General features: G+C 37.7%; 1 protein-coding gene across 9 annotated transcripts in view; it reads left to right on the forward strand.

Annotated features, from left to right (window-relative positions):
* The window catches only part of STAT4 (signal transducer and activator of transcription 4), a 115,089-nt gene extending 96,711 nt beyond the window's left edge, over window positions 1–18,378 (forward strand). For 6 of the 9 annotated variants that reach the window (XM_047872516.1, XM_047872518.1, XM_047872517.1 and 3 more), the window contains 10 exons: window positions 6,823–6,906; window positions 8,386–8,484; window positions 11,191–11,326; window positions 13,143–13,192; window positions 13,456–13,550; window positions 13,841–13,977; window positions 14,536–14,727; window positions 15,878–15,944; window positions 16,296–16,500; window positions 18,091–18,378. In XM_047872516.1, coding sequence (XP_047728472.1) covers window positions 6,823–6,906; window positions 8,386–8,484; window positions 11,191–11,326; window positions 13,143–13,192; window positions 13,456–13,550; window positions 13,841–13,977; window positions 14,536–14,727; window positions 15,878–15,944; window positions 16,296–16,497 — 1,062 coding nt within the window. In that variant the 3' untranslated portion in view covers window positions 16,498–16,500; window positions 18,091–18,378. The remainder of the gene's footprint in view (window positions 1–6,822; window positions 6,907–8,385; window positions 8,485–11,190; window positions 11,327–13,142; window positions 13,193–13,455; window positions 13,551–13,840; window positions 13,978–14,535; window positions 14,728–15,877; window positions 15,945–16,295; window positions 16,501–18,090) is intronic. The other 3 variants (XM_047872520.1, XM_047872522.1, XM_047872521.1) reach the window with 3 other exon arrangements.
* Window positions 18,379–18,911: the final 533 nt, after the last annotated feature.

Raw genomic sequence — 18,911 nt, forward strand, 5'->3', positions numbered from 1 at the left:
TCCCTCTCTGGCCCCAGGTCCCTGAAACCTCAAAGCACCATGTATGTGTGCCCTTCTTATAGGATCACATATCTCGGGTTCCTACTACCACCCCACATGTCCCCACCCCCTGTCTGATAGGCACGCGTGCATACACAGACACACACACACACGCACACACACACACACACACACACGGGGCATACATGGGGCCCCTCAGTTCTGCTTTTGTGGTTGACAGAACTTGGACTGAATGATTACTAAATGATTGAGAACAGAGTAAGATGTCATGAATAATAGTTTCCCCAGGGGCACCACTCCAGACCTCCCTAGCACCCCCATGCCTCTTTGACTCACATTATCCAAAAAGAGGTGATTGGTCTGGTTGTACAGGGATCCTGGCTATAGGACTGGGTGAAGGGAAGAAGTTGCATTAGACCCATACCGTCCCAAAAGGACCAAAGAGGTACCTTAGAAGTCACCTCCGGATTTTGGGGGGGTGGGGGGGTGAATGGTGGAGCTCTGGGTCCCCCACCCCTGTTTTAGTCAAGATAGCTCTGTTTTATATATTTTACAGTCTGGAACCCAGATGGAAAATTTCTTTTCAAGAATGTGTTTCAAGGTTAAAAAAACATTTGAAAACCATTGGAGTTAGACAATTTCTGAAGCTTTTTTGACTAAGGTTCTATAATCTGCAAGAGTGCAACATGGCGTAGGAGCTTTACTTTTTTGAAAAAAAATGAATTTAATTTCAATAATTTGCTTTGGAATTTCACAACATCCCTTGGGAAATCTGTAGACACGCTGTCACAGAATTAAGGTTAACAATTACTCCTTCTTTCTCCCACCTTTGTTCTTTTCCTTGGAAGAACCACTGTGAAGAAACAATTTCATCACCTACCAAGTGGCCAAACTTGGAAGGATCAGTTCATCCCTATACGATAAACATTCCCAGGAAGGAGACTTTCCCAGAGGTCCTTATCTGGCAAAATGCTGACTAGAGAGTGATTGTTGAAATGTGGAAACTGTTCAAACAGGAAAGCTGGAATTGCAGTCTCTTGAGTTTGCTCTTTGTTAGTAGGCTTTAACTGATAAATGACAGTTTTAGTCTTAGACTGAGGTGTTGGGTAATTTTGTTTATGTGGTGGAAAGTCATGAAGCACAAAGAAGCTATTAGTAAAGCCTGGGTGACTTGAGTTTCATTGAACAGAATAGCCAAACAGATGTTCTTTCAAGGTTCGGGGTTCTCAGACACAGATCCACTACTCACACGCCAACTAGCCCATGCATTGTCACAGGAAGTTGATTTCCTTCTGAACAATTTAAGAAGTTGCAACACTTTTTAGAAGAGACGTCAGTACAAGGATAACACTAAAAACGTTAACTTTTTATGTGGCACCCTCCACACAGTCCCCTTATTTTACTGTGTGAGACTGAGAATTAGTTCATTTTCCATCTATTTCCTATGATTCTGTGATTGGGGTCTGTATCTCCTGTGATTGTACCATCATTTCCCCTTTTATCATTGTTTCCCAGCATCTAAGCCAGTGTCTAGCACATGATAGGTAGTCAACAAATACACTCTAGGTGAATGGATGATTGTTTTCTATTCCACGTAGTCTTCCCCATGAAACATTATCATAGACTATGGCTTGTTAAGAGATAAGCAAGGAATTTAGGTGAAAATTAGCTTTATCCCAGTCATATTTTCTTAACGGAGGTTTCCTGTCAAGTCAAAAGCCATAGCTATTTGTTAACATAGTCTATTATGTATATTAGGTGTATTATTTGGCACTGAGCAGAGAAAAGAAGAATATGGTGACATCTATACCTACCTTTCCTGAGGTTGTGTGTTTTTTTTCCAGATGGAGCCTGGTCAAGCTGTTCTGCCACTTTTCCAGTTTCTTAGCAGATTATCCAGTGTGTGCTTTTCTTTACAAGTATAATAAAGTCAATCCACTTATATTTTCAGTGCCATATAATATAAATATCATATATATGGATGTTTTAAATCCATAATCATCTCAGCTGATTAGGATGGCTTTTTAACACAGCCATTAATGGTGCACGTTCTCCACAATGTTTTCCCCAGTCTATAAAGAATAGACCCTGAGAATGTGAAATTGAATAGCGTCCCTGGCTTGGACTACACTGATAAAGTAATAAAGACTTTGACTGATGGCCATGCAAGCTTTGAAAGTTAATGACGCTTCCTTTTGTCAGAGCACTTTTCTCCAGTCATGTGTATTGTGTGTCAGCTTCCTTGCTGGATTTCATTCTCAGTATGCCTCACAACTGCATCAGAGGTTTTAAGTAATCATTAGATATTAGTTTGAATCACTGAAGAAACCTCTCACCATCTACATTCCAGTTCAGTAAAGTAATAACCAAAGCACGAAGCCTTTTCCCAATGTTAATGGACAACTCTAAGCGTCATTGCTCTGTCTGTGGAGTCCTGGTTTCTCACACTTTGGAGTGTGAATACACAGGTGCCATAACACAGAGATCTGAGGAAATCATCTATAATCATGAATAATTATATCATATTTACATTTAATTGTATAAATTAGACTATAGAGGCTATTAGTATAGGGGATGGATAGGACCTCATACTCAAAAAGGCTCCCTTTAGCTGTCTGCCAGCTGTGCCCCGCCCCCCCACACTGAGAAAGATGTCTGTGGGATCAAGGCAGGGTGCTTTCGCAGAGTCCCAAGCACAGATGGCACCACCAATGCAAATATTTCTAGACACAAGCAGAGGCCAATGGGTCACACTAGTCAGTGAGGTTTCTCACAGAGGTGGAAGTGGGGGTGGGAGGAATGGGCAATGGTCCAGATTGGCCCACCTCTCTCCAGGCCACCATGTTCCAGTGGAACTTTGAGGAGTTGAAACCTGGCCAGTTAGGTAATATGAAAGCTTAGATGTCAAGGCAGGAAGCTGTATCATATATCAGTTTGTTAATTTGATTTATAATGGTTAAATGTTTAGACATATGGTATGTGGGTCTCCATCTGTGCTTGCCTCAAGCCTCTTAAATGTTCTACGCAGGCTTATATCATCCTGTCTGCCATTGAACTTAGTGAGAATGTGAAAGGCACCCGTTAGTGAACATGAAATTGTGGATTCTTCGTTTGTCCCAGGGTTTGCATAGTGTAAATACCCTATATAGGGCAGTGAGATTCTCTGTTGTTTAAAAAATGTGGGTTTTGTTCAACTTGGTGCCTAAACACAACCTGACTCCTTCATCTCATGCTCAACCGAAGAAACAGCAATTTATTTATCTCAAGACAGGAGAGGTTTGGGGGGAAACTAGCTATTTCATGCTATGGATGTCCTGGGAGTAATTTTAGGGATGGTCTAAGGGATTTGTAAGCAAAATTTCCATTAACATAATTTCTACTAACCCAGTAAGAAGCAATCCCATGAATCCAGCTACCTGAAGACAATGTAAGATATCACACGGGTCTAACCCAAGGGAGAGAGGAGTCTTTAACTTTCTGCTTCCTTTTCAGGAACAAATCCTAAGTTTGACATTCCTCATTGTCAATAAAGTCTTCATGTAATTGTCCTTCATATCATCATTTTAGAACTATTTTTATTATTTGAAACTTAATACAAGAAGATTCCAACTTGTTATTAATACATATTCAATATTAGGTCATTTCTCCTAAAGCTGATTCTGCTGCCTCCAATCCTACCCTAACTTTCTAGTCTCAATAATTCCACTTCTGTTTACAGGTTCCCACAGGCTTTTTTTTTTTTTAATTGTTGAAGTCTTTTATACCATCTCCAAATTTTCCACAACTCTTTTGAGACTAAACATAATGTGGATACAGCACATTGAGACTCATTGCCTCACAAATTCCACCCGAGGTTCTTGTTAAAATGCAGAATCTGATTCAGTAGGCTTAGGATAAGGCCAGAGATCCTGTTTTTCTAACAAGCTTTTATATGACAGTGCTGCTGGTCTTGGGCACATAGCAAGGTGCTGTAAGGTTTCATCAAGGAAAACAGCAATCTCTGTCCCACTCTTTCCCACTCTAAACCCACTTTTCAGAGGTGATCATTTTTTGAGTTGAAGTATTATACTAACATCATACTAGCATTTTTTGAGAGAAAGAGAAAGAGAGAGAGAGAATCTCAAGCAGGCTCCATGCCTGGCACCGAACCCAACGCAGGGCTTAATCTCACGACAGTGAGATCATGACCTGAGGAAAATCAAGAGTTGGACTCTTAACTGACTGAACTACCCAGACGCCCCTACCATTTCTTGATTTTTTTTTTAAATTACATATCTAACTCCTGAATTCTTTCTATAAAAGGTTAAACTATGGCTCTTTTATACCAGATCTCCATACATGTAAATTTCCCCCCACCTTCACAGTATCATTATATAATATATTTTGGCTTAGTCAATATATTCAATGTTTACATTACTATGAGTATATAAAAATTATTAACAGCTGACCATATATCATAGTATAATTGTATTTCCTTCTTGTATTACTTTCAATTTTCCCTGGATTTATTAGTTGCCTCAATTTTTTTATTTCATCACTTTATTTTATGTACCTGTCACTAATATAGCCCAAAACCCTTCTTCAAAACTTGAAAACTTTTTGCAATATGGCCAAACAACTCAATCTGAGTTTTTGTTTTTTTCTTTTTTCTTGGCAACATCCCTCTGGGAATCCTCCATCACTCGCTCTAATTTGGGCTGATTGCCCTATGATTCTGTGCACAATTATTTTTTTTTATTTTTGGGTTTTTTTTAATTCCTTTCACCATCATCCTAGGAAGTGCATTTTCTACTTTACTAGATATTGAGAAATTATTCTGTAAAGTGATGTTACCAACGCCCATCAGCAGTGTGTGAGTGTTATCATTGAGTTATGCTTTTGATCTTTTTTCTATTCCATTTTCTCTATTAGTTTTCTGGAATTTCTGTTAGCTTGTTATTGGAGTTTGTGTATTAACTCTTTACTATCTTTTCTATCCTATTTTTTTTAATTTCTTCATTTTTTTGTTTTACTTTCTGGGACATTTCTTTCACCTTGTTTCTAGTCCTTCTGCTGACTTGTCTATTTCTCTTATTATATTTTTAATTATTAATTATTATTTTCTGAATGTTCCTTTTGATAGAATCTTAGTCTTGTTTCACTGATGTAATATATTTGTTACATCTTTAAGGATATTAATAAAGAGCTTTAAACATCTTGAAGAGCTTTTTAGTGAATACACACACACACACAAAAGGAGAGAGAGAAATACAATGAACCTTCCATTTATACATCACTCAACTTCAACAATGATTAACATTTGCCTGTCTTATTTCATCTGTTTTCCCCCTATACACACACTTTTTTTTCTGGAGTACTTAAATTCCAGATAGGATAACATCTTACTCATTGATATTTTGGTAGGCAAAACTTCTGGATAAGAGGTTTTTAAAAACCTTAACCACAGTACACTTAACACAAAAAAACAAAAAAATAGCAATTTCTTAAAATCTTTCCTTAATAAAACTCCATTATTCAAATTTCTCCATTTTCTCAAAAAGATCTTTTTACAGTTGGTTTGTGCAAATCAGTATCCAACTGATGTCCACCCATTATGATTGGTTGATTTGCCCCATTCTTATGCCATTTATTTGTTAAGCTAATGTATAAAACTGACCCTGATACATTTTTTGTAAACTCTTCATTTGCTTTTTTGCAGTATCTCTTTTTCCTGAGTTCTTTCTTGTTGATTTTTGTATCAATATTCATGTAACAGGTTTTGTCATGTTTGGTGATTGTCAAATGTTTGCTATTTAGGAGAAAGGCACTAAAAGTCTGGAAGCTCTATGTGCATGTTGGGAATTGTAGACTTAAGGGTGATTGTTAGGACCTGAATGTCTTATTGGGGGCCCCCAAAGGCAATGTCTGTAAGTTGTCTCCTTGATCTTGTCCACTTCCCAGATGTCTTTCCTGGAGATGTCAAAGAAAGGGGCACAGACTTCTTCATAGACTTTTACAGGATCTTCCTCTTTTCTGCATTGTATCTTATCCCTTCCCTCAGTTTGGCCTTGGATCTGAAATGCAGATAGCCTCTCTAGTTCCTCTGATTCATCCACTCTAGAGAATAAACCTTCTGTCCCACTCCAGGGACAGGGAGGGGTGGGGACCTCATTACATGGGTTCAAAATTACTCCCCTGTTCAGCCCTCTTCACTCTCTGGCCTCAGGGCCTCAATGCTTCCAACCCCTTGTTCTGAGAGACACTGCCCCTCATTGCCACCCTCACTCCATACTCCCCCACCTCTCATTGAGCATCTAGATTATAGTTTTACTTTACTAAAAAGTTAACAAAACTTATTGCAGTTTCTGGAGGGAGCAGAGGAAAATACATGTTTTCCACCTGCCATGTTTAACCAGAAGGAAATCTTGCTTTCTTTTTAAATAAATTAATTATGATACTCACTTGTTTCTGTTATATCTACACACATATGCCTCACTTGTATTAATAGTTTGTAAGTTGAAAGGACTAATTTTTAAAAATTAAAAATAAATAATTATTTGTCTGCACTTAAACTGACAAAAATATGCTGGAATTTTGAGTCAGAAGTTAAATTGTTATGGAGACTTAAAATCATTCTGTTTGTGGAAATGAAGATTTCTCACTCTGTATAATACTCTAAATAACTTCTTCAAATAATAAAAGGGAATATTCCATAATAGGGAATGTTTAAGGCATTCAAGATTGTATTAATTTGTATAGAAGCAGGCCTACTAATAGATAACATTTGTAAGATAACAAATAGATAACATTTGTAAGATAACAACTTACTTCTTTCTTCCTTAGGGCTGTCACATGGTGACTGAAGAGCTTCATTCTATAACCTTTGAAACACAGATCTGCCTCTATGGCCTGACCATAGATTTAGAGGTAGGTATCAATTAACTCTTTGCTAATAATATTTTCAGTAATTTGTTGTCATTTGTAGATGAAAGCTGAGTCTTTTCTAGGTTTTAGTACATTCTCTATTTTTTTGTTGTTGTTGTTTTTCTTTGGAAAATCATTATGTCAGTTACTAATTAGTCAACATTCTACTGTTTGAATGTATACTATTCTGGTTAAATAGAAATGATAAAATCTCATGGGCATTATCAATTCGATACAGATTGAATTTCTTATCCATATTGCATGTTTGCTGGTTCGTTTTCTGGACTATTCTGAGTCATGAATACTCAGTGGAAAGCCTTAAACTATGTCACATAGTGATGTATTTTCAAAATTTTAACCTTTACATAAAATCCCTCAGAAGGAAGGTTTTTCTAGCGTAATGAGTAAAGACAAATGATAGGAACTTTAACAGTGCATTGTTTTGATTCTCTTGTAACAGTCACCGTTGTGCTCAAAAAAGGAATAAAGAAATTCTGAAGATTAAATTGAACATGACTGACTCTGAGCTACTTGAAGGCAGGACATCATGACTTTGTCACTCCTTACCAGTGACTCACTCAATGTCTAGCACATAGTAGCTGTTCGACATTTGTCGAATAAATGAATGAACCACTGCATGAATGAACAAACACGGTTTTACACACCCCAGATACGATCTTATTTGTGGGATGTATTGTTTTAAAGTCCTGCCTTTCTTTTGTTGTCTTGATGAATGTAAATTTGTAAAATGTTTCCATAAATGCCTTCCTCATCTCTTTTCCCTAAACTTCTATTTCTGTGACCTCTTAAGCTGGGTATTTTACTGTCTACAAAGATCTAACCTGTTATGGGGAAGGGACTAATGTAGGCTGATTGGTTCCACACACTATCTGTGAAAGCCTGTTTATTCCATGAGGTTGAAAACTCTGTACCAGTACTACTAGGGTGAGTTCCACAGCAGACCAGGCAGCTATGTTTCTCCAGAATTGCTCACCTCTCCATCTTCTGCAGTTAAAAAGCCCCATATTTAGTCCTGACATTAATTAGACTGTCAGATCATAACTTGAATATATTGACCATTTCAGAGATAAATGTAAAATTAAATTCTTTAAAGTAACTTATTAAGAGGACAGTTGCAAAATCAATACAACCTCTAATTAGCTGCATTTTAGTCTATATATATGAGAAAATATAAATATTTGTATGATGTCAAGGGAAGATATTGGAGAACCTAACTGACCAAGCAGTCTGAAAGAATTCCTGTTTCTATGGCTCCATTCATCCCTGTACTTTGACTCATACATGCTCAGAAAGTGCCCATACCTTCACAAGTCATTTTAGTATCCAAGGCAGTATAGACACCAGGATTAAAGGAGTGGAGCTGCCTTGAGATAGCCCTTCAGGGGACAGAGTCAAGTATAAAATCAGTGCAAGGTGCAACTACCTATAATAACAGTGCTTTTTTTTTTTTTTTTAAACCAGACCAGCTCATTACCTGTGGTGATGATTTCCAATGTCAGTCAGTTACCTAATGCTTGGGCATCCATCATTTGGTACAATGTGTCAACCAATGATTCCCAGGTAGAGTCTCTATTCCTATTTCTCCTCCTTTAATTATATTTGATTTGTTTTATTGTCAGTAAAACCCATATGCATCAAAAGATATAGATAGATAGATAGATAGATAGATAGATAGACATGAATTTTGAATATGTATCCATATATCTATATATATGAAATTTGGCATGACTTTTTGGGTTATTTTATTCCAGAACTCCAATATATTTAGTTGTATGAATCCTCTCTCATGTTACATTTAAAGCAATATATTCTGATGGGCTTGGACGCTGGGAGAGTTCCAACTAGCAAAACTGACAGACAGGTATTTGTTCTTCTGAGGGCCTGGTCAGCTTCCAACTATGTGCGTCACAGAGACTTCTAAGCCCATCCTGTGGCTCTGTTAATTGGGCTTGGGGAGACTTCTTGGTCTAGAATTTAGTATCTCACTGCTGTGTTTACCTCCTTACTTTTGGCCACACCTCCAAAGAGACTTTTCTACAAAGGTAGAAAATTGGCTTCCAAATAAGTGACTAGAACATTAACCAATCTTGCCTAACCTACCATCTGATTATAAATATTTTCAGGTTGATTATAGATTTAATCCATTCTAGGCTCAAGTTGGGTTTTAATGCCACCTGGTGGTTATTTGAGAAATAGATCAAAAAGTGGCCCTAAGTTACAAAGCAAGCCCAAAACAGATGCTCTTCTTATAAGACAACCAGCGAAGGGAGTGGCAAAAATGATGAGTCAGCCCTTCCCTTTGCTCCATCTTACAAAACCTCAGTGTTGTTGTCCTGGAAACCACCAAGGACTAGAGAAAATAGGTCAAATGTAAATAACATTTCTTCCTAATTCAAAGCAAATATTCACTCTTAAGGGAAGAATTTTTTTTACCTTGGGTTCTAGCAATAAGAACAGACATAATGAGTTGGCTCTGAGTGTTCTTTCTCTTTTTTAAAAGTGGGCCTAATAAGGAAACAACATGGAAAATGACTCAGCCTTATTCTTTCTCATCCTCCGGTGCCCTGGCATCTGAAACAGATTAACTGTAGAGAGGAAACAGATAAACTGTAGAGAGGAAGGCTGCACAGGGTACATGGTACCTCGCTTCCTCTCAGGATAATAGTGAGAACAGGACTCATTAGAGAAGCCACCCGGTCTTTAAAGCCAAGAAGAGCCTATACCCCTGGAAATAAATGCCATTTCCCATTGTGAGCTACACATATTCAGAGCTTTTCATTCAACTCCAGGATGTAGGAGGGAAGATGGGTCACTTCTTTGTCTTTGGCACAGTACTGTTGCACTAAGATTTCCTCAGCATCCTTCTTCTGTAAGAAAGCCACCAAAGTTGTCATACTGACCATCCCAGATTCTACTCTGCTCCTGGATGAGGAATCTGGAGATGCAGATCATATATAGCTCCTAAAACTTGGATGCACAGCCTACTTAGAGTTCAGCATAACAGTGAACTCTGGTTCTCTTCTTTATTCTATTCTGCTTCAAAACCCAAGCTCCTATACCTTGATTATATTCTATGCTTTTTGGTCATTCATCCAGACACAATTTTCTGGTTCAGGGGAAACTGTCTTTCCAGAAACTCTCTCTCTCCATTCCTCCCCTTCCTATCTCCCACTCTTTGTTGGGGTTGGGTGCTGTGTCTTCTTTCAGTCCCATTTTCTGAAATCTCTTGGATTGATTCTTTTTCTTGCTGCCCAGCTTAGTTCCCGCTCACCAAAGGCCTTCTCCCTGCACTGCACTAGGTTAGTTAATTCTTGCCCTGCTACTCTCCTTAGGACATCTTTTTTGGCTTTCATACCTTCTGCTTCCCAGTACTCTGAGATAAAGTCTTCTCTCTCATTAATGTTGACCCAGTTCCTGGTACAAGCAATCTTGTTTGCAGTTAATCACACAGAAGATGCCGCTGTCCAGATCAAAAGAAAAGACTACTTTATTATCCATAAAACAGGACTCAGGTGAATTATGAATTCATATTGTAGGGTCACCTTCTTTAGCCTGAGACTTAACTATTTTTGTGCTGTGGGATGCTTTGTTTGTTCAAGGTGTAACTTGTACCAACCCGTGATAAACTAATAACTTGATATAGGTTTTGTTTAAGATTATTAGTTCAGAAAAGAGTATTTGTCCGATGATTTGTTGGACAATGTTAAGTACTTATATGAGTTAATTGATAGCCCATAGTCTATGGAAATTTAAAAGATGCCCAATTATTCTTTCAAGGATAGATGGAGCCATATATGTTATTGGACTCAAAGATTAAGGAACTCTTTAGGAAAAGACAAAATCAGTTCAATTAAAAAGCACAACAGAAGTGCACCTGGGTGGCTCTGTTGGTTAAGCCCCTGACTCTTGATGTCAGTTCAATTCCTGATCCCAGGGTCATGGGATTGAGTCCTGCATCTGGCTCTGTGCTGAACATGGAGCCTGCTTAGGATTCTCTCTCTCTTTCTCTCTCTCTCTGCCCCTCTCCCCCATTAATGCTCTCTCTCTCTAAAAATAAAATAAAATCCTTTAAAAAAAAGCAGTTCAAAAGATACCCCAACTTTAAAAAACTAAAGAAGTAAAAATAAAAGGCACAAGAGAGATGAGACAATATTCTGTATTAACTTAGATTGGCATAAAGAGTTTAAAACAGGAACTTTATATATTGAATTATAGTGTGCTCAATGTAATTAATGAATATAATCATCATTAAAAACTCTATTTCAGAACTTGGTTTTTTTTAATAATCCTCCATCTGCCACTTTGAGTCAACTCCTGGAAGTGATGAGCTGGCAGTTTTCATCATACGTAGGTCGTGGCCTTAACTCAGATCAACTCAATATGTTGGCAGAGAAGCTTACAGGTGAGAGCTGGTAGATGTAGAAGACTTGGCCTCTGTTTTGGGTACTCAAGTATTTTAGAGAACAAGGTGATATTACTACTACCAATAATAATAATAATGATAGTCATAATTTATTGACTCTCTACCATATTGTGAGGCACAGAGCTAAATGTTATGTTTTCTTTCTTCATAAAGGGTATCTCATTGTTTTCTACATTTTATAGATGAAGGTACTTAGTTTCAGACGTTAAGTGACTTGCCACGGCTGCGTGGCTAGTACACAGCAGAGCCAAGACACGGGCCAGGTCTGTCCAGGTCCAAAGCCCCTTCCTTTCCATTCCACTCTCCAGTCTCCAGGGTGTTTCTGTGCCATTTCCACTGAGTGTGATGTGAAGCCTTGATGGTGCCTTGATCCTTCATGTCAATATCACAATGGTCATTAACAACTGGACAATAGCTGATTCCAGGACCAGGGAATTTACTAGAAATTCAAAGCCACCCATGCAATACTTAATCCTCCGTATCAAGAAAATTTCAGTTTTGACTAGTATTTTTTAAACTTGCAAAATAGTCATTGGTACTTCATATAGTGACTATAGTGTAAGATTTTTCTAAAAGAATTTCAAAAGATATCTACATTTTGACAAGTCTGGGTGAACACATTTAGCATTGGATTTGTATGCATTTCTAGTTAAAGTAGGGCCAAAGATGGATTTGAACAACAGCAGTGAAATCGTGTGTAATTTGACAAGTGATGCTGGGTTGCCACTTGTACCTACTATGTGATCAATAGTTATTTAAATAAATCAGACCTGGGGCACCTGGGTGGCGCAGACAGTTAAGCGTCCGACTTCAGCCAGGTCACGATCTCGCGGTCCGGGAGTTCGAGCCCCACGTCAGGCTCTGGGCTGATGGCTCAGAGCCTGGAGCCTGTTTCCGATTCTGTGTCTCCCTCTCTCTCTGCCCCTCCCCCGTTCATGCTCTGTCTCTCTCTGTCCCAAAAATAAATAAACATTGAAAAAAAAATTAAAAAAAATAAAATAAATCAGACTTATTGAAAAGAAAAAAAATAAATAAATAAATAAATAAATAAATAAATAAATAAATAAATCAGACCTTTGGGGAATATTGAAAAATTTAGTTAATGTAAATATGCTTTTGAAATTTAATTTATGAATTCAATAGTAGGCATTCAGTAAATATTTGTTGATTGAATAAAGTTTTTAAATATATAGTACAGATAGTGGCCATACCCTTTCAGATTATTATCAAATTATCCTTGTGGGTTATAATTTCCTTAAAAATGTAGATAGAAACTTGTGTATCCTTTCATTTCCCTGGATCAGAGTAGTCAAAGGCTCCTTATTGCCTAATGGATCTCTAGTTCATTCTTTTCATGGCAATAATCAGGACTCCTGGTAATCTGGCTATATCTAACTTACATAAATTTATGTTTATTTACCAACATTAGGCAGCTCTTACTGTCTCCTACCTAAGCCATGTTCATGTCCACTATGCCTCATCCTGCATTATTCTTACTACTGGAGTGGTTTATTCATCCTCCTGTGATAACTTATATCCTATTCGTTCACTGGGGACCTGGTCCTAAAAACTCACCCTCTTCCTAAAACTATCTTAGCTCCTCCACTAAAAAGAATTTTTCTTAGATGATAAATTTTGTATCTTACATCTTTACTGTTCCTAGTATTAAGCACACTGTAAACCCATAGCAGGTGCTTAAGAAATTCTTGAAAGGGGCTGGGCAAAATCTAAATTGAGCACCATATTGAAAAGTTTAATTGTTTAATAAACATCTCATTCTTTTCTTTCATTTTAGTCCAGTCTAGCTACAATGATGGTCATCTCACCTGGGCCAAGTTCTGCAAGGTACAAACAGGGGAACAAGAATATCATTTAGATCATTTTTTAGTAGTGCTTCTTTTTAAGCCTCCATAGTATAATTGGGGTTTTAAGGGTTTCCTGGATGCAGTTATTTTTTTAACTCTATTGTCTGACTTAGAGGAAATATTTCATTGAAAAAATGAAACTTGAATTATTATATCAATTACTATTGAAATAGTATTTGAAATAATATTCAATTATTACTATTGAAATAATCATTGTCCTAACATGTTTTTTTATTCCACTAGGAACACTTACCTGGTAAATCATTTACCTTCTGGACATGGCTTGAAGCAATATTAGATCTAATTAAGAAACACATTCTTCCTCTTTGGATCGATGGGTGAGTTACAGGTTCTATTTTACATAAGAGTTCATTAGGTTCTTATTTTTATGCTGTTGTTTTTTTCCCCTTCTTTTTCTTTTCTTTTTAAACATGTTTAGTGTCAGGGGGTGGTGGGAATGGTTCGGTTTCCTACATTCTTCACAGAGTACTGATATCTAATCTTAGAAGACTATTTCATTGACTTTTATTACACTCAGTACAAATCTGTTCTTTGTGGATGAAATAAATGCAAGTGTAATAAATCATAGTGTTTGATCAGATAAAACTATGCATTGTTCTATTTTTAGGTATGTCATGGGCTTTGTTAGCAAAGAGAAGGAACGACTCTTGCTAAAGGATAAAATGCCTGGAACCTTTTTGTTAAGATTCAGTGAAAGCCACCTTGGAGGAATAACTTTCACCTGGGTAGACCATTCTGAAAATGGTACATGCTTACTCTTGTTTATTCATGTGAAGTTAGTATTGACTTTGACTATTGGTGTTTCAGTTTTCAGAAGTGTGTAGTGTGTGTTCTGTTTTTCATGTGTTCGGTGAGCTTGTAAATTAGTTGTTACAGTTGTCCCAGAAGAGAGAACCGTGAATTTTTCACAGCCTATGTGGGTGTCCTCTATCACATGGCCATACGTACCATCCACACTGCAGAAAAGGGCTAGCATTGTTTTATAGCCAGTGACATAAAGATAACGTGGGTAGGAAGAATGCCCGCAAAGAATGCCCTGCAGAAGCCTGAATATTCCTCCCCTCATCCACCCTTTTTTTTTAAGTTTATTTATTTATTTTGAAAGAGACAGAGGGAGAATGGGGGAGGGGTGAAAGAGAAGCAGCATGTGAGAATCCCAAGCAGGTTTCACACTGTCAGCATAGAGCATGACATGGGACTTGATCTCATGAACCATGAGATCATGACCTGGGCCCAAACCAAGAGCTGGATGCTTAACCAACTGAGTCACCCAGAGGCCCCTCACCCTTTCTGTTTTTCCAGGAGAAGTGAGATTCCACTCTGTAGAACCCTACAATAAAGGCCGGTTGTCTGCTCTGCCATTTGCTGACATCCTTCGAGACTACAAGGTTATTATGGCTGAAAACATTCCTGAAAACCCTCTGAAGTTCCTTTATCCTGACATTCCCAAAGACAAAGCCTTCGGTAAACACTACAGCTCCCAGCCGTGCGAAGGTTAGTTTCTTTCAGTTTGCTTGTTTTGTCCAGATTTTGGAAAATGACCTCATACTGGAGTAAAGTAAACAAAGTTCCTCTTTTTATGTTTACTTTGAGCATCATAAGACCTAGGGGGTACATGGAGGTCAAAGCCTTAGAAATGAAGTAGTGTGTCAGTTTCTGAGGAGGGATGGCTGGGGCTGTCCAACTCCAGCAGAGTAGTTAGTAACTAATAGTTGTGACAGAACTTAACCATGGCATGGTGGCCTCTTACAGCCACTTGTAGAGTTTGAGTTTTCTCCTTCCTAAAATAGAAGCGGTGCTGACTTCACCTCTATGACTTTGGGAGAAGAAAAATAATGAGGAAGTAATGATTAGAAAGCTGTCACAAGTTAGGCGAGTTTGTTTTCTGCAAAAGAAGCCTGGGGTTTACAAGCTTTATATTTTTTACCTACTATCATCGCACAACTCAGATTGTATGGTTATTTGGCAGGGAGGGGACAAAGGGGTCTGTGCTTCATTCCCCACTACTGCTGGCCTACCAATAACAAGTCTTGACATGCCTGCCTTTCCTGGTTGCAAAGGGGCTTAAATAACACCTGATCAAAATAAGCAATTGGTAAATATTTGTTAAATACATGACAGGACATAAATAAAATTAGCTATGTAACTGTAATGTAAGTTCACCATTCTGTGTCTCTAATAAAAGCGTATATGATCCATTACAATGTTCATGGATAGCCACTAAATCTACGAGCACCATCTTGTGAAATATCCTGCCGTTGTTAACTCCCAGATGGTGACTTGCTGCTGCCCTAGAGTTACCTTAAATCCCTCCAGCACACAAATAAATCAGTCTTTACAATCAAACTTAAACATAACATAGAAGATAGAAGATAGGTAATATAGCTCACTCTCAATTTTTCCCATGCATTTTGGAGACAGTAATATGCAAAGTCAGATTAGGCCTGTCAAGATATTTGTTTTTCTCTTCTGGCACATTTCAGGTTCTCTAAAATACTGTTTCATCTATTCAGCTAAAAATTTTTGTGGATCGCTAAACAATCGTATTATCTCTCTGCTTTTTAACATTACTTATATTTTTCTAGACTCTTTAATAATTTTATCAATAATGTTGGTAACATTTTATCCTGCCTTTCTTTTCTAGTCTCAAGACCAACAGAAAGGGGGGACAAAGGTTATGTTCCATCTGTATTTATCCCCATTTCAACAATGTAAGTAACCTTAGCCACATGTAAAATATCTATTATTGAATTTATTTTTTAAAAACTAAGGTTCTCTACAGGAAATTGAAGGATAGAGCAGAGTACATATACCTGACAATAAAGCATTTCAATGCTCAATGTCCCATTTTCTTTAATACATAAAGCGACTCTTCAGAATGCTCCATAGTCTACCATAACTGGAATTACAAAGTTGCCCTTCTATATGCTGTATATTCCATAATAGGCTGAGTGCTCTCATTTCAAACAATGAATTAGGCATCTCCATGTCACAAATAGATGAAGCCCTAGAAATGAGTTCCATTTAATCCTTTTCAATATGTACTTTGTTATCTCTTTAAGCCGAAGTGATTCAACTGAGCCACATTCTCCAACAGATCTTCTTCCCATGTCTCCAAGTGTATATGCAGTGCTGAGAGAAAACCTGAGTCCCACAACAATTGAAACTGCAGTATGTTCCCTTTCTTTTCCATTGCTGGTCAGGGGCACTCCTAATGAAGCAAATGTGGTACCTGTTACTCAAAAGGACTCAAGTTCTGCCTGAGAAGTGAGAAAACACATTTGTTGGAACAATTCCATGTGCATAACACTGGGTGTGTCTGTATGTTGCTGTGGGTCACTGACATTATGGGCATTGAAAGCAGACACCTTCCCTCGTTTGAACTGCTTTATGTTCTTTCCATCAAAAGCCACTAAAGGGTGAAGTATTCCTGTGCCTCACTCATGTTCTCTTTGTCTCTACTTTCACCATTGGCCACTGGTCAATATTTATTTTAGTTCACGCATCACAAATTCCAATTCTTATTGATTAATTGTCACTTACATTAGTCTTCAAGTAGTATATGAATTACAATCAATAGCAACATAATAATACCCTCCTGAGAAGTGAGTCACAATCTTAAACACGAAATGTGATTTAGGATGCATTTTATCTATTATTGTTCCTCAATACCATCAGGTGATTCAAACCCCCATTTACATACAGATGAACATACTAGAATAATAGAATCTTGGAGAGACCCTGAGCCCCAAGAGATTTCTATCTGGTGTTGGGAGAAAAATTTTTACTTTACCCATCAAGATTCATTTGGCTAATCTAAGAATTAAATTGACATGAAACAGATGAATAGGAGAAAGCCAAATAATCACTAACTAAATGAAGTACTAAGAGGGAGGCCATTAGAATTTGAGGCTCACAGTCAGACACTTGAGGCTTATATGCCATTCTGAGCCAAGGAAAAGGGGCTAGGAGTATGGGACTTCAAGGAATGAAGACAATTCACAGGAAGATGAAAAAGAGTAAACATTTCATAAGTAAATGTTTGCTGGACCATACGGAAACGATGGGACACAGAGAAGAATTTTAACAAAGTGTTCATTCCTCCCTGTCTATCATACCTAGTTCATATTATACTGTAGTTATCTATGGTGATAGCTCCCTTCCTGGAGCAGGTCCTCTATCTAAATGCTTTTAGACAGGCGGAAAGTCAAAGTTTCTTCCTGAGCCTTTTGTTTCTTAAAAATAATCATCCTAGGGGCACCTGGGTGGCTCAGTCGGTTGAGCGTCTGACTTCAGCTCAGGTCATGATCTCATAGCTCTGTGAGTTCGAGCCCCGCATCGGGCTCTGTGCTGACGGCTCGGAGCCTGGAGCCTGCTTCGGATTCTGTGTCTCCCTCTCTCTCTCTGCCCCTAACCCACTAGCATTCTGTCTCTGTCTCTCTCAAAAATAAATAAACATTAAAAAAAAATAATCATCATCATCCTAAAATAATCCACATGCTAAAAAGACACATTTTGGGGTGGAAAATATTATTACTCCTCTACACAGGTTATAAATCAAGTGAGTTTTAGTCCTTCTCTTGAAGATTTCCAGGGATGGAAAATCCATAGTCCCCTCTGACAGCTTATTTCAGTGTTAGTTGTCTTAAATCATTTAGCTATAAGAGAACTTTTGCTACACTTTGCCAGCATTTCCTCATTACATTTTTGTGGGATGAAATTTGTGAATACTTAGTAGCTAATTGGTAGAAATATTATGATGTATATAGTAGATAAGAGACTGTTTACCTAAGAAATTATGGCTTATTTGCAAAACTAGTAGTTTCCTCAAAAATCATTTTCATTTTCCAATTTTAGATGAAGTCTCCATATTCTGCTGAATGACAGGATAAACCCTTGACACTCAAAAGAAGGAAGCAAATGAAAAAGCTTAAAGACTGATCTTTGCCAACAATCATATCTTATTTCTTCAGCTTTGTATAGACCAATTTCCAGGAAATGGTTGAAGTCTGAAGCTCTCCTTTCACTGGCATGACACCACCAATTGGGAATGTTTTGATTGGAATGCTAAAAACCAAAGCTTCAGATAAACTTGCAAGATAAGACACTTGAAGAAACCACTGTTAATATAACATTAACAAAAGACTCGTTTGTATATATTTGTTTCATTTCTGATTTTTTTCTCACATGTTACTTACGATTTTGGCTCCAGAAGGATTAAGTATTAAGATTTCAGAATAGAGGCACCTGGCTGTCTCAGTCAGAAGAGCATGTGACTCTTGATCTTGGGGTTGTAAGTTTGAGCCCCACATTGGATGTAGAATTACTTAAAAATAAAATCTTTAAAAAGAAAAAAAAAGAAAAAAAGATTTCAGAATAGGTCAAGAATGATAGAGTCACACCTACATCAGTCAAAAACCAGCAAGAAGGCCTAAGAGAAAAGCCAAATAAGCTAATGTCCTGAGTTCTGGCAGGTAAGAGTCGTCACAATAGATACCAGATGGAAGGAACGGTGGGACACGAACAACAGCAATTCACAGGGTGTCCTGGAATGAATTATGAAGCCTCGTGATTGCCATGTCAATACTGTCCCAACTTTGGGGATTATAGCTGTTGGTACCACTACCAGGGATGACCTCTCCTTAGGGGAAGGAATTCAGTATCATTCTCTGGTGGTA

The sequence above is a fragment of the Prionailurus viverrinus genome, chromosome C1, assembly GCF_022837055.1.
Source record: "Prionailurus viverrinus isolate Anna chromosome C1, UM_Priviv_1.0, whole genome shotgun sequence".
NCBI lineage: Eukaryota > Metazoa > Chordata > Mammalia > Carnivora > Felidae > Prionailurus > Prionailurus viverrinus.